Source organism: Eptatretus burgeri, chromosome 7 (assembly GCF_056783735.1).
Source record: "Eptatretus burgeri isolate ZD-2024b chromosome 7, Ebu_testis_v1, whole genome shotgun sequence".
NCBI lineage: Eukaryota > Metazoa > Chordata > Myxini > Myxiniformes > Myxinidae > Eptatretus > Eptatretus burgeri.
The window spans coordinates 78,597,369-78,613,028 of NC_140967.1; the positions used below are offsets into that span (position 1 = coordinate 78,597,369).

The 15,660-nt window shown below is 42.6% G+C and overlaps 1 protein-coding gene across 6 annotated transcripts in view; it reads left to right on the forward strand.

Moving 5' to 3' along the window:
* TMTC4 (transmembrane O-mannosyltransferase targeting cadherins 4) overlaps positions 1-15,660 on the forward strand; it is a 102,342-nt gene that overhangs the window by 34,347 nt on the left and 52,335 nt on the right. For all 6 annotated transcript variants that reach the window (XR_015060296.1, XM_085889146.1, XM_085889148.1 and 3 more), the window contains one exon: positions 8,334-8,437. Coding sequence is in view for 5 of the 6 variants with exons in the window: in XM_085889146.1 (XP_085745272.1) it covers positions 8,334-8,437 (104 nt within the window). In the remaining variant the exon portion in view is untranslated. The remainder of the gene's footprint in view (positions 1-8,333; positions 8,438-15,660) is intronic.

The following is a 15,660-nucleotide window of genomic DNA, read 5'->3' on the forward strand; positions in this document are numbered from 1 at the left end:
ACCCAAAACAGTACCTCCCTGCAGTGAGGTTTATCTGTTGCTTGATCAGCTTGGATGGGGAAATTCGGGTTTTAATTTTGTTTTTCGGCAAAGATGATAAAAATAACAAAAGGATACTTTGTCAAGCTCAGCTTATTGCTCATCGTCAGAGGTGAGCAAAATAATAACAAAGACAGACACATTGAAAACTACATAGAAAACCACTGACTTGTCGTCTTGTTTTTCATTGGATGAACAAAGTTGATGTCCTTCAATCAAAACAAATCAGACATTTACATCCTGGCTCTCCGGAAGAATCGTCTGATGATCCAGCCACTGGAAGAGGTTCAGTCTGTTTAACTTGTGGGCCAAAATCCATAACCTCCCACCCTTTCCCCTCCCACATCCCACCCCCCCCTCTCTGGACTCTGACCCCACCGCTTCCCCTCCCTCATCCCACTCCACCCCATCACCACCCCTTCTCCCTCCCTCCTCATGCCTGCTCCGACCCCACCCTCTTCCCCTTTCTCCTCCCACAAAGGAATTTTCCCGGTGGCCTCCTGACTGATTAATTATGTAAGCAGGCATTTCACTCTACCAATCAGATTTTTGTCTCCTTACATTCCTTGCTTGTTCCCTTGCTTGAAAGTCCATGAGTGGGTTCAGAATGGTGCCAAAGATAGAACAATAGAACAGCATGTGACGAATTTACTTTCAATAGAACAGCATGAGATGATCCACACTGCGAGAGGAAGGTCACACGATGAAGAAAATAGCAGAAAAAGGTGAAGATCTGCAATGGTGTGAGGTACACTTTGCAATGCTGAATGAAACTGGCTCAATAGAAGAAAATGAAAGGCCAGGAAGACCCAGAAGAACCTCCCCCAAAGCAAGACAAGCACTTTAAGTTGCTCAGCTTTGCAAGGGAAGAAAATCAAGTCAAAACTTGACAAATTAAATGAGAGCAGGCCTGAACATTCACATCTCGTCTGGCACTGTATCTAGAAGGCTGATTGCAGCAGATCTCCATGGCAGAGTTGCAGCAAAGAAACCACTGCTGAGGCCACAGAATATGGTGAAAAGACTGACACTCGCAAGGCTACACCAACCTTGGGTGACTGAACAATGGAATCGGGTACTCTGGTCTGATCAATCAAAGTTTGAACAATTTTGATCTGAGAGTTGCCAGTTCATAAGCCGAAGACCTGGAGAATGTTACAACACACAATGTTTGCAGCCTCTTGTTAAACACGGAGGAGGGTCTGTGAATGTTTGGTGTTTCATCTCAGCTTTTAGTGCAGGAAAACTTGTGAAAGTCAATGGGATGCTAACAAAAGAGAAGTACAAGCAGATACCGCTGCAACATGCAGTTCCTAGTGGAAATCCTTTAATCGGAAGAGAAATCCTTTTCCAACAAGATAATGATCCGAAACACACTTTCATTGAAGCAAAACAGTATTTAGAGAACGAAGTTACAGCTGGTGTGCTCCAAGTGTCAGAACGGCCATCCCAGAGTCCAGACATGAGTCCCATTGAGGCCATATGGGATTACCTAGAAACAGAGAAGTACAAGAGGAACCCAACTAACCTTACAGAATTGTTGAATGTGCTGCAGCATATTTAGAACAATATTCTTGAAAGAGTGCTTCAGTGCCTTAATCGTACACAGGAAGCATGAGTAAAAGTTATGGTACTCAAGCAGGCAAAGGGCAGACTCACAAAGTATTGACTGATAATATAAAGTGACACTGTTCTTGATATTTACTTAAATAGTTTGTTTCAGGTGCATTTATAAAGGCCGTTAATTTACGATAATATGCACATATGGCTTTTATCATTGATAACTTGATTAATTTACCTGAAAGTATGAATATCGTTGGAATAACCCAAACTTTTGCAAAGAACTGTATGTATGTACTCTGTATATATATATATATATATATATATATATATATATATATATATATATATATATATATATATATATATATATATATGTATGTATATATATATGTATGTATATATATATATATATATATGTCTGTATATATATATATATGTTTATATATATATATATATATATGTATGTATATATATATATATATGTATGTATATATATATGTATGTATATATATATATATATATGTATGTATATATATATATATATGTATGTATATATATGTATATATGTATGTATGTATATATGTATGTATATATATATATATGTATATATATGTATGTATGTATATATATATATATATATATATATATATATATTGTTGTGGGCTGGGGGTCGGGTGAGAAGACCACGAGGTGCGGGAAGCTATCTCGGTTCCCACCGGACTCCCCGGAATTGTAGGCCGTCGCACACGGATAATTCCGTGACGCGGCGGGTCGCTTAACGGACCATGGACGCCAATAACTCAACCACGTGACCTAGGGTCCTCCCGTCTATGGGTTAATCGGGTTACCTAATTAATCACATGATTTAGTTACCAGGGAACACACCCTCGGTACGCCTTGACCGAACCGGATCACTCTACCGGACCGGATCGGATGCAGCCGAGCGACACTGCCAAGGATGTACTGGCTAAAAGGAACGGATCGTTGGGAATAAAGTCCCGGCTAAACTAGGATTCGGACCATGCTGGATCAATGAAAGAAACCATAAAGACGAGCTGGGAACATTCCTAATTATGATTTATTTAATATGGGTGAGGAAAGGTATGTGGTACGATAACGATTTATTGAGGTGTGTTTTGCAGAGATAGGGGAGAGAGGTGTGGTTCAGCAAATAAACAAGCAACTTACAAAAGGGGACACAGAGCAGACTTAATGCGAAATTAATGACAATAATAATGATAACGATCTTCTGCAGTCTTACTTAAGCAGACAGGCACACACACACACACACACACACACACACACACACACACACACACACACACACACACACACACACACACACACACACACACACACACACACACACACACACACACACACACAGCCTGATGAAGAGAAAGTTTTGCAACAGGAAGGGAGGGGAGTTGAGGCTATGTTCTCTGTACCTTTGCGCTTGATAGCACGATGCGCCACCAATACGTTTCGTGAGGGGGGGAATGCTCCGTTGTGCGGTACCCGACAGTGGGCGCATCGTCTCTGGCTTCAACCGCACATGTGGAAAGGAGGAGCTTGAGTCGAAAAGGGATGGAGTCCAGAGTGCGAGGACGGAGTGGTAGGCGGGACCAGGTAGGCAGGTGGGGTCGACGTGTGGGCGGAGATGAGAAGGCGGAGTCCAAACAGCAGGAGGCGCGTCGTGGTGGTGTCGACAAGGCGAGGTGGGAGAGAGGCGGAGAAAGAGAAAGAAAAATAGACAAAGGCGGAAGGACTACTCCGACCTTTATAGGACTTGCAGCTCAAGGGGAGGGGCCATGCCGAATCGAAATGTCATCATCTGAATCTGGCACTCCGCTTGGCCCTGACCCCTCATATGGCCTGCCAACTTTGGCCAGAAACCGCCTCACTTCGTTTCCGGCAAGGCCATCCCAGACAGCGGCATTATTCCGCTCTGACCCCACGACATGACACGAATCGCCCACACCGAAATTGGCACGTGAATTGTCCTGCAAACCCCCCCGGGCTGTGCCCTGGCAACCGGCCGAGGGTCCCGCATGCCCGCTCGGGAGTCCGACCAGCGCCAATCAACGCGCCCACTCTGCGCGCCAACATGGCCCACACTGTACATTCCTCGGCTCGATCGCAGCTCCGCTGGCCATAGAGACGAGAAGACGTTCACCATCCGTGGAGAATGCACTGCTGCCAGCGAGGGCCGAAGGTACATCGCCATGGATAAATCCATGCATGTTTCACGAGCGGCGTACGTGTCTGCCGTCGAGCACATTCCATACAGTGCGCGCGGTTCGGCCATTACGCATGTGGCCAGCGCTGGCGTTCACACGACTCCGCCAGCGTCTGCGTGGGGCGAACACCAATATGTGTCAGATATTGAGGTTGAAAAGGAACAAGCTGCTTCTACGCTGCACATTTGTATCCCGCCCAACATGGTGTGGAGTCGTCTTTATCGGCCTCCGTACGCGTTTCGTGCAGCGTGGGCGCCATGCTGGCTGTGTTTCCTGTGTTGTGAAAAACACCATTCGTGCAGCCTCTTCAGAGATATTCATTCGTATGCCTTTTTAATGCAACTGGCAATCTTCCCCAGATCATGGGAAGCTCGAGTCGATAATCCCACACCGCCAAGCGCACCACATGACTTGCTGCACACATTTGGGTTTAGGGCTCGCCCAGGAACGAGGATCTCTGTGCAACAGTTTCCTCACAGCGGTGCCGCATGCGCTGGCCTCCATGAGGCCCCACCTTACAGCGAAGGCGCACGTGGCTGATTTACCTCAGAAATAATCAGACGAAAAGAAGAGTAGGGACGAAATGAAGGAGAAAATGATTTAAGCAACCCTCGTGATTAGGTCATTGCAACGCACTCCCTTGTCGTCCCACTAAACAAAAGGAAAGGGACTATCTACACGTATAATAATGGAATAACTGTCTTGGGACACCTATCTGTTGTATGCATGTGGTTCCGAGAACCGCAATAATATATATATATATATATATATATATATATATATATATATATATATATATATATATATATAATGTTTGTGGGGTAGACTGAGGAATTTCAAAGTAAAGATAGTATTGTGTAGTGTAGCACGGTCCATGGATGAGCAGGAGACATCTCGATGTAATTTAAGTGGAGAAAACTGTCAGCTTAAGTTGTGACGTGTCACCACATGAGGGGTGGTGCTGTGTTCATTAGGTTGGGTTTAAGGCTAATTTCTTCCAGTATGTAATTGCCCCTGTGACCTCTTCCTACGTTTTTGCATTTATAAAACTGGATTGGAGGCTGATGATTGGTCGGTGTGACGTTGGAGAAGAGGGCATGATCGGAGAGCAGATTGGTGTGAGGTACGTGATTGAGATGGATGGTCTCACTGGCTGACTTCTTCTTGACATGACAAAGAAGGCTGCACAATTTTCGTGTTCATGCTTTGTGAATTTGTTGTGTCCATCATGGTAAATGCCTCTGGTACATGCTTCGCCACCTCCCGTCCCACGTGCGCCAGAATCTCCAAGGATTTCAGCTGTTTTTCCTCCAAGGGAAATCGTTCAGCTATCCGTCCAGCTCGGTGTTGACCGCCCATCCGTGACAATTGGGTCGGGGTAATTAATTTAACCCTTTGGACACGACAATGTATGTATATATACAAATATAATATGTATATATATATATATATATATATGTATATATGTATATATATATATATATATGTATATGTACATATATATGTATATGTATATATATGTATATGTATATGTATATGTATGTATATATATATATATATATATATATATATATATATATATATATATATATATATATATATATATATATATATATATATATATATATATATATATATATATACTCTGAGATGTACTCAGAAAACAACCACTTTCTCGTCCCTGTACTCAGTTCAGGAGTCCAGAGATCAAGTGGAAAAACTCTACACATGGTGAGTCATTGACTGAATCCAAAACCTCCTGAGTTGTGCCTTCTGTGACCACATCCAAAAGACTTGTGGCTGGGCCACCCCTTGGTGGCAGCACACCCCTCAGGGCGAAGTGAGGACCTGAGAAGGTGACGGCCCTATGCCGGTGTTTCAGCAGCTTCTCCCTGAGGCTCCGGGCCAACCCAGCATGTGGTGACCCACCGTGGTGTGCTGGTTGTTCGACTCAGGTCAACCACAAGGACTGGATTTTAGTACCACCAAAGGACGACCAACCGAGCATCTGTGGAACGTTATGGTGCCAAATTGAGAGCATGATTGGGTAATGCTGAGGAAGGTCCTCATAACCTTCCACAGATAGTCTGTTGTATTTTATTGGACTCTTAGTTTGGGCAGAAACACCCTTGGATTGATTGGTTTAATGAAACAGGGAAGAATTTCCACAACATGTGCTGCTGGTATTGACCAACCTCCTCAGCGATGAATTGGAAAGAGTAAAATTTACCTTTTGCAGTGTACCAATTTGCCATGATTTGTTGTGGGAGAATGCAGGTGAGTCAGGGAATTGGTACGGATGACAGGTGAGAGTGGCCATGAAGGTCAACATGTGGACCAAGTGGAAGGGGTTAAAATTTGTTGAAATAAATGTTTTGTGATAATAAAAAATTCCCTTTCTTGTGCTTTGTGTTTTGTTTCGTGTGGGCATTCAGGCCATGGCAGAGAGGAACACTGTACCACACATAGCAGGTGGTAGTGGTAAAATGAGTGGTAGCCGGGGAGAGGGTGTTGTTTGTGTCAGGTTTGTGGGTTTGGAAGACCGAGGTGCTTGTCTGCAGGAAGAGCAGGTTCTCATGGAGAGAGAAGATGGATGCTCCACCATGCCTCACCTACCCCTCCTGGCTGCCCAGTTGAGACCACACCATATATTTAAAGATGATGCCATGGTTTTGTAGAAATGAAAATGTTTGAAATGTGTTGACTGTGTTTACATGAATGCTCCACTCGGTCATCTGCGACTCCATGTGTTCTGGAGGGCATACAACCCATGAAATTACTTAGAGTCGATTTTAAATTGGGATTTGGGCTCAGATGACCAGTTGCAACAGGTGACATCCATTGGAGGAAATGGTCAATCGACTGGATTTATATTTGGAAATGTTAAATTGGCATTAAAGTTGGCCTGTTTGTGCTTTGGTGCCATTCTTCTCTCCCCACCATAGAAACGCTGAGAGAAGGCACAGAGAGGGTGCGGAATTAAATTACTTGCTTTTGTACATATTGGGATTGTGTTTTTAATGAAAATACATGGGTAGATTGCTGATGTTAGTGAGGTAAGGCTAGATTCAGTCTCACCGCCAACATCCCTCTAAATATAATGCATAAGATAATTAGCGTGGATGTTTAAGTGCTAATAATTGGACCTTTTGGTTGACCTTGGCAGGAGCCTAAGGTCCAGGGGAGGGGGCTGTGTTATGCGTATGGGATACAGGATAGTTATCAAAGTGTAAGGCCTTAGCATGGACTGTATGGTCATGTAGGATCGATTATTTTTTACCTGTAACAAGGATTTTGTGTTGAGGTTAAGTCATCCTGTTTTTGTGTGCCTTTGGAAGGCGTTCTTGTGTGTGGTAGGGGATAACTATATTCATGGTGTTACGTGATCTGTCCTTCCTTTCGAACTGGCAAAGGTGAGGTGAAGAGACCCTCTAGAATGTAGATCGTCATGAATATGAGGTTGCCCCAGCACTCGGCACGTAATTTTGCTCCTTTCTCACCTTCCTCCGGCGTTCATATGGTTCTGAGTGCATGATGTCACCTCTGGTGCCATCAATGTTATCCCCTGGGACAGGGTCAGCGGGAGGATCCCCCCACTACTGCAACAACATGACTCGCTATTGGCCAGACCCTTCAGCAAGGAAAGTGCCACTCTTACCCAGAGCTGTGGGCCATCACCTGATTGAGAAGGCCCCGTCAGAATGGCTGTGTGCTGCATTACGTGATGGACAAGATGAATGAGGAGGGTGTAAGGAGGACCGTATGAAGACCTGGGGTGTGGCATTCTATCTTTTTGCTGGGGAACCCCCTGTATTGGCAGAGCTTTTTTCTGCCTTGGATATTTGTTGGTGTCTGGGCTCACTTTTTTGCCTGGGATGCTCTGAAGGTATTGCAACATTGTGCCGCAATTATAAAATTGTTGTACAATAAAAAAAAACTACACATCAACCTTGAACTGTCCTTGTCGTCTTCACAACCTCCACATTGTTGCATTCATGAAATTTGTAAATTGCTGACAATTTTGTCTATTTTATTTAACTAAAATTGTATTTTTTAACATTTTTTACCAAATGCTGTTTTTCTTTTTGGACTTTTCTGCAAATTTCTTAAAAAGTGCAATATTTCTTGAAACTCAAGAAAGAGTTGAATGTGTGACATGTATAAAAATGTTGAAGGTTTGAGCCATGATTCACATTGTCTCCAGGCAATATGACTAGATTTGTGAGTCACAAAAAATGACGAGTGCAAATAGCCCTGGATCAAAGATCGACTAAAGATGTGCATAGATGTTGAGCATTTTGTGCAACATGTATTTTTACATCAACAATCATGTAAAATTGCACTTTCTCTTTTTGCATTTACTTGTATGCACCTTCTGCACAATTGCCCACACTGGCTAAATGTATCCTTTTTCTGATGTTTAAATATTTTACTTATTATGGCTTCACTTTCTCTGCCTTCTTACAAAAGCCATCACTCCACTTTTTGCAGGCCATTGTAAAGGATTAAAGATCTGTTCGTGGCGCTGGATCATACTTTCTGTGGTTTTCAGCATCACAGCTACACTTAGCAAGGAACAAGGCATTACAGTTCTCGTAAGTACTCCTGATGTTGTGGTGGGAGCCTACCGATGGTTGCTCAAATTGCTGGATGTTGAATCGGAAATCTTGAGTCATGTAACTTCCACTTATTTCTCAAAGCTAAGCAAGTTTATTCTCACTTTCCTCCTATATTTTCTTCATCGTCGTGATCTGAGCCAGACAAGAAAGCTCAAGTTGTAACTCAGGAGGTGGCCATTTGGCCTTTCAAGTCTGTTCTACATTCACATCCCATTCAACTTCATCATTAACTTAATACAACTTAACATTCACACCCCTTTGAATAATTAACTTGTCTGTCTCAATTTTATTTATCTTGACTTGAAGGTGAGCCATTTGACCAATAGGACACAATGGCATCCTCTTTGTTTTTTCTTTTCTTTTTTTTTAAGGTATTGTAACGGACTTGGTTTCCTTAATGGGTGACGCAAGACCGCCAGAGAGTAACTCCCAAAACGGATGTTGTACGACATGTGTGGTGACTTCATGGTGTGATGTGATTAATGATACATTAATTTGGTTGCACGGCAAGTTTGGTGTTCGGTTTGAAAGTGTTTTTTGCGGTTTTAAAGTTAAAACGTTTAAAGTTTTTTTTGCGGTTTTAAAGTTAAAACGTTTAAAGTTTTTTCAGTTTGAAAGAGAATATGGTTACGCCGGAGGGCGATTCTGTAGCTCCAAATCCAGAATGATAATGCGTTAAACCGAACAGGTTAAAGGAATAACAACTGGGATGGGGAGCATACTGTAAATCAATGCAATGCAAAAAAAGGGGGGGGGGGAACGCAATTTGCAGAATGCATTTAACCTAGATGGAGACAGACCGTTCACCTATCTTTGTCTGACTTAACACGCGCAGATTTGTTCAGAGACACAGGACAGAAGAAAGAAGAAGACAGAAATGGAGATGAATGTGAAGGAGAACTTTCCTTGAGGTGCCTGTAGGGATGCTGATGGCTCTGCAATTGAGGCCCCATGGCTCTTGCTGTGGTTAGAATCAACATGTACCACGACTAGAATGGCCCGTGCTGTAGCACGCTCCTGTTAGGCTGACTGCTTGACTGAGCATGGCATCGACCTTGACTGAGCATGGAGCGTGTGAGGTTCGCACACATGGAACCATCATTTTGACGCGGTCATATGAGGAGGTGGAAATGACAACGGGGAAGATTAAGAGCGTCAATTACAGATAGGAAATTAAAAGGGCACTCGGTAGAGCGCATACCTCCGCCACGTAATGCCTGATCCACGGGAACATATCGGGCCCAATACATTTTTGAAATATCATGCTATGTGTCGTTTTTGACCCTATCTCTCAATGGTGAAGAATCACTTTAAAAATTAAATAATTATCGTAACCAGATCCGGATTCGGATCTTCATCAAAATCGAAACAATTTGTCCTTGTCACAAACCCAACGTGTCCACCAAGTTTCATCCAAATCCGTCCACAACTTTTTGAGATATCATGCTAGATATCATTTTGGCACAATCTCTCAATGGTGAAGAATCACTTTAAAAATTCTCGTCGTCGGATCTGGATCCAGATCTTCACCAAAATCTAATCAGTTCGTCCTTGTCACACAACGAACCTGTCCACAAAATTTCATCAGAATACGTCAACAAATTTTTGAGATATCCTGTACACAAACAAACAGTCAGAGAGGGGGTGAAAACATCACCTCCTTCCACCTTTGGTGGCAGAGATAATAAGCAGATACACGGTTTAGGGTGACGGGGAGCTTGTTATACACCCAAATCATGGTCCTTTCTAACAGGGGACCCAAAACACTTACGCTGACATTCATTATGAAATAATTAATTAATAATTAACATTTGATTAACCCACCCCATCAGTCATTTTTAGCTCATCTGAAACAAAAATTGTTCAGGGGAGGTTCTAGCATCGTGCGATGCCCGTCAGTCAGGCAGTGAGTCAGTCAGTCAGTCAGTCAGTCAGTCAGTCAGTCAGTCAGGCTGTATGTAAACACTTGGATCTTCTTCAAAAATACATGCACAATTTTGATGAAACTTGACGACAACCTTCCCTGTGATGTATCAAAGTTTGTTTACGGCGTTTTAAAAAAAAAATAGTCTAAGGGAGTTTACAGGGGGTCAAAGTGGGTCTAGGTTTGACCACCTCCCCCTCCCCCCCAAAAAATAGGTATTTGCTTTTTTCTCCAAAACTACACACACAATTTCGATGAAGCTTGACGACAACCTTCCCTGTGATGTATCAAAGTTTGTTCACAGCGTTAAAAAAAATAATAGTCTAAGGGAGTTTACAAGGGGTCAAAGTGGGTCCAGATTTGACCCCCCCCCCCAAAAAAAAATAGGTATTTACTTTCTTCTGTGAAAGTACACACACAATTTCGATTAAACTTGACCACAACCTTCAACACCCATGATGGACTAAAGTTTGTTCACGACATTGAAAAATCAGGGGTTTGCCCTCCAAAATAGTATATACTTTTTTCTCCGTAACATATTTTATGGGTCATCCATGCCTACCAGTGGTTTCCTAGTTCTACCAGGTGAGCCCAGGGGCATTGCCCCTATTTTTTATAACAGTACTATGGTATCCTTAATATACACAACCTAGGTATAGACAGCACAGTTGACTTTACATCCTCTCCAAAGAATGGTGTGTATTGCATATAACAGAATAGTAGTTTCTCGTCAGTATTTGTTTCTGCTGATCAAATTTTTCCAGTAGGTTAGAGCAGGAATTTGTAACTTTGCCAGGCTGCCAGTGATAAGCTTACCTAATAGCTCAGAGGTGAGCACCTAACTCAGCCATCATTCTACCCCATCGCGAATAACATCTGGTCTTCCGTGAAAATCTTCCATCCAAGTACTAATTGGGCTCAACTTCTTAGATCGAACTGCATTTGGCGCATTCAAGCCATTGAGTCATGGGTTGAGTTTTGAGCTATTATTGATTATAATATCATCGGGATCTATTAGATTTACTTCCTCGCCATTGAAGTGTTGCACAGCTATTGTGGTCATTAAAGATTCCTAATTACAGGGAACTCTTTTTCACTCTTGTCAAAATATAATAACAACTCTCGGCACATTTGTAAGTACACACTTTAGCAAAAATTGTTATCCCCAATTTGCTTGGTGGATAAAGCCTGTAAATTTGCTGTGAAAGGCAATTGTCTCACAAAACCATATTTGTTACTGGAGGTATTAGCTGGCTTGCTTCCCCCTACGCAAACTGCATGCATTAAAAAATTTTTTCACACAAAGCATTGCGAAGGTACGAATGCAACTTCAAACACTTGTTCAATGTTTGATGATGCTTCAGCTGGTGTTCAGTCATTTTTAACGTACTCTATGAATTGCCTCCTGTGATTTAAAAATATTGCCTGCTGTGATATAAAAGGCTCAGGCCGGTCTTTGGACTGCCACTGGTGACATGTAATAACCCGGTGCAACCTGCCATATGGTCCGGTTGGCGGCGACGAAACTGACTCCCTTCATTGACTTGCCAGTGGGGAGGGTGACTTTGGCACCCTGCAGAATTAAAAACAACACCCGACAAAAGGATGGATGAACCCCCTTTGGGAGCTAATGGCCATCCATTAAGAGATGGTGTCTCCTAAAAAAAAAAAGACACCCATCTGGTTGGACTGGTTCATGACAGGTAAGACATCCAACGGTCAAAAAAAAAAAGCTCCAACACCACCATGAATCTTGGATACAGTGGTTTCACGCAATGTGCGGCAGCAACCCCTGGCTGTTGTGATAAGTGGGAAAGATGTACTGCAGAATCCACGGCTGTGGCTAAAGAGGCATGTGGAGAAAAGTGAGAGCATCAGTGTTGGAACATGGAATGTTGGTGCAATGACAGGCAAGGAGAGAAAGTTTGTGGATACCATGATGAGAAGAAAAGTTGATATCTTGTGTGTACAGGAGATGAAATGGACGGGGAAAAGTACACAATAACTCGGAAAAAGGTACGTATTGTATTACCGTGGAGAACAAAGAAAGAGAAATGGAGTTGGAGTCATGTTGAAGGAGTGGAAAGGAGAAGGACTCAAAGTGAAGAGAATTTGTGATAGGTGTATGCAAGTGAAGTTGGTGGTGGAGAATGGACCAGTGAATATAATTTCAACATATGTGCCACGTACTGGGTATCAGACCAGGAGAAAAGCATTCAGAGAGCAGTTAGAACATGTAGTCAGGAGGGTAGTAGCTGGAGAGAAGGTTATAATTGGTGCAGACATAAATGGCAATGTAGGGCAAGAAGTGTGTGGATATAAATTGGAACATGAAGAAATGGCAGGAGGAATGATGGGGAGAGGATTCTTGAGATTACCCAGAAAGAAAGAGGAACATTTGTTAACCTACAAAAGTGGAGGTAATAGTCGCCAGTTTGATTACATCTTGGTAAGACAGAGCAACAAGAAGCAGGTTATCAATTGCAAGGTTATATTTTGGGCGAAGCAGGGGTGAGTCAACATCGGCTGTTGATAATGGGCATGAGGTGGATAAATAAAAGACAAAAGGTGAGTATGAGAAGTGGGAAGATTAAGCTGTAAATTCTGACAGGAAAGAAGCTGGTCCTCTTCATAGAGGAAATCCAGATAAAGTAGAGGAGTCAAACAAAAATGTAGGATTAGAAGGAATATGGAAGAATGTGAAAGAATCCCTGGTCATGGCAGCTGAAAATATGGGAGGACAACTCAAGGAAAAGGAGACATGGTGATGGAATGAGGAAGTACAAGATGTGATTCAAAGAAAGAGATGATATTTAAAGAATGGAAATCTACAGGATAAGACGAAGTGAGAGAGCGGAATAAGACTATAAATGTTGAGGCAAAGAAAACAGTAGGCAATGCAAGAGGACTGAATCAGCACAAGAATGGTATGATAATTTGGAAACACCAGAGGGTGAAAAGATTATTTCCAGAATTTCAAGAGCAAGGCAGAAGCAAAAGCAGGACTTGTGGGAATGTGTGCAGTCAAAGGTGATGCCGGTCAGAGACAACACGGAGAAGAGGAAATTAAGAGAAGGTGGAAAGAGTACTTTGAAAGATTACTAAATGTGGAAAATGAGATGTAGGTCCTGACAGATGGAGGTCGGAAAACTGAGGGACCCCGTGAAGGAGATGCAAGAGGAGGAGGTTAGAAAAGCACTTCACAGTATGAAGTGGGAATGCCTGTGGACCATCCAAAGTTGCGGCCAAGTCGGTGAAGATGCTAGGAACCGAGGGAGTAAAAGTGGGTGGTCGAGTTGATTAGGAAAGTGTGGAGTGAGGAGAAGATACCAGATGATTGGAGGAAGAGCATGATAACACGGATTTTCAAACAGAACAGGAAATTACAGAGTGATCAAATTGATGGAGCATGTCATGAAGATACTGGAGAGGATTGTAGACCTAAGGCTAAGGGAGAGTGTGTGGATAAATGAGATGCTGTACGGAATCATGCAAGGAAGGGGAACAGTGGATGTGATTTTGATCATGAGACAGATTGGGGAAAAGATGGTGGAAGGAAATAACAAGCTGTATTGTGCATTCATAGATCTCGAGAAGGCATCTTATTGGATCTCAAGAGAAGTGGTGTGTTGGTGTTTAAGGATGAAGGACGTGTCAGAGAAGTTTGTTAGACTCGTGATGTAAATGGATGTGGGAGCCAACACGACGGTCAGGATAATGAATGGGGACACATGATATTTTAGAGTAGAGGTTTGTCTACGTTAGGGTTCTGCACTAAATCCCTTTCTTTTTATAACAGTCATGGACATGCTGAATGACAACATCAGAGATAGAAAACTGTGGAAACTCTGCAGACGACTTAGTCATAACAGCAGAGTCAAAGGAGGAGCTGCAGAGAAGAGTGCTAGGATGACAAGAGAGCTTTGTGTGGCAGGGATTGAGGGTTATTGTTAGAAACATTCTACCATAAGGCTTGACTCCTTTATACCATACACGCCCTTGGTAGACATTTAAGACATTTAAGTTGCACACTTGAGTATATCTCTAAAGAAATATTGCACAACTTTGCCATCTGTTTGGATCAAATATTTCAACAAAGGATTATTTGCATCACATCGTTCCAATATGTTAAATGCTAGAAAGACAGAGGTAATGGTGTGTGGTCAGACTGGTGTAGAGAGGGTCAAGATTTTGTAGATACAGTCAGGAGTGGAGAGCTGACACAAGTGGACAAATTCAAATAACTTGGTACAATACTAAAGGAAGGGGGAGGTTGTGAAGCAGAAATCCAGGATATAGTGAAGGCAGCATGGGAAAAATGGAAGGAGGTTCGTGGAGTCGTCTGTGATGGAAGGATACCGACCAAATTGAAGGTTGAAATGTACAAGACGGTGATTATACCAGTTATAATGTATGGTGCAGAAACATGGGCTTTTCGTAAAATGGAGAGTAGTTGCTGGAGACAGAGAAGAGAATGCTTTGGTGGATTCTTCGAGTATCACTGAGAGAGTGGTTGAGGAATGAGGAGATACGCAAGAGAGCTGGAGTTGTAAGTATCACAAAAAGGATTAGAGAAACTATGTTGCAGTGTCTTAGACACATGATGAGGAAAAAGGATAAAGAACTAAACAAGCAAGCATGGAAGAAGCCAGTTAGAGGGAAATATCAAGAGGACGACAGATTAAGGTGGAAGGTCATGGAAAGAGATTTGAAAAGTGTGGGATTGAGAGAGGAAGATGTGGAGGACAGAGAGAAATGGAGAAGGTGGATCTGAGTTGTTGGGATTAAGGCGCAGAAAAGAAGACAAAGAAGAAGAATAGAAATAAATATCTGAAAGCCCTCATTGACGAAAGGAAAAATCCATGTTGTTGTCGTCATTCAGCCCTGAAAATGCAAATGACTACTGACAAATTCTTCCACTTTCGTTTTTTTATTGTCTTAAAGTACCTTCCATTATGTCTGTTTCAGTACTTCAGAGATGAGATAACCGTTATTGTCCCTTTTTCTGAATAAGAACAGCTACCATTTGCACTTCAAGAATCTGAATGTTAGTCGTTTTTAATGGACCTTTGTGATGGTTAGTCAGGCTGTTCTGCATAAATTATACTGTGACGTGGAAGGGGAGGTGGTGGGGGGGAGGGGTGGTTGGGGATCCATATCTAGACTCTGGTAAGTGGAGTATGGTCCATGTGTTTCTTCGAGTAAGTTAGATTGCCATGTAACATTATTTCATTAGGTTATGTTTTCACCCCTGTCTCTCTGTGAGCACAATATC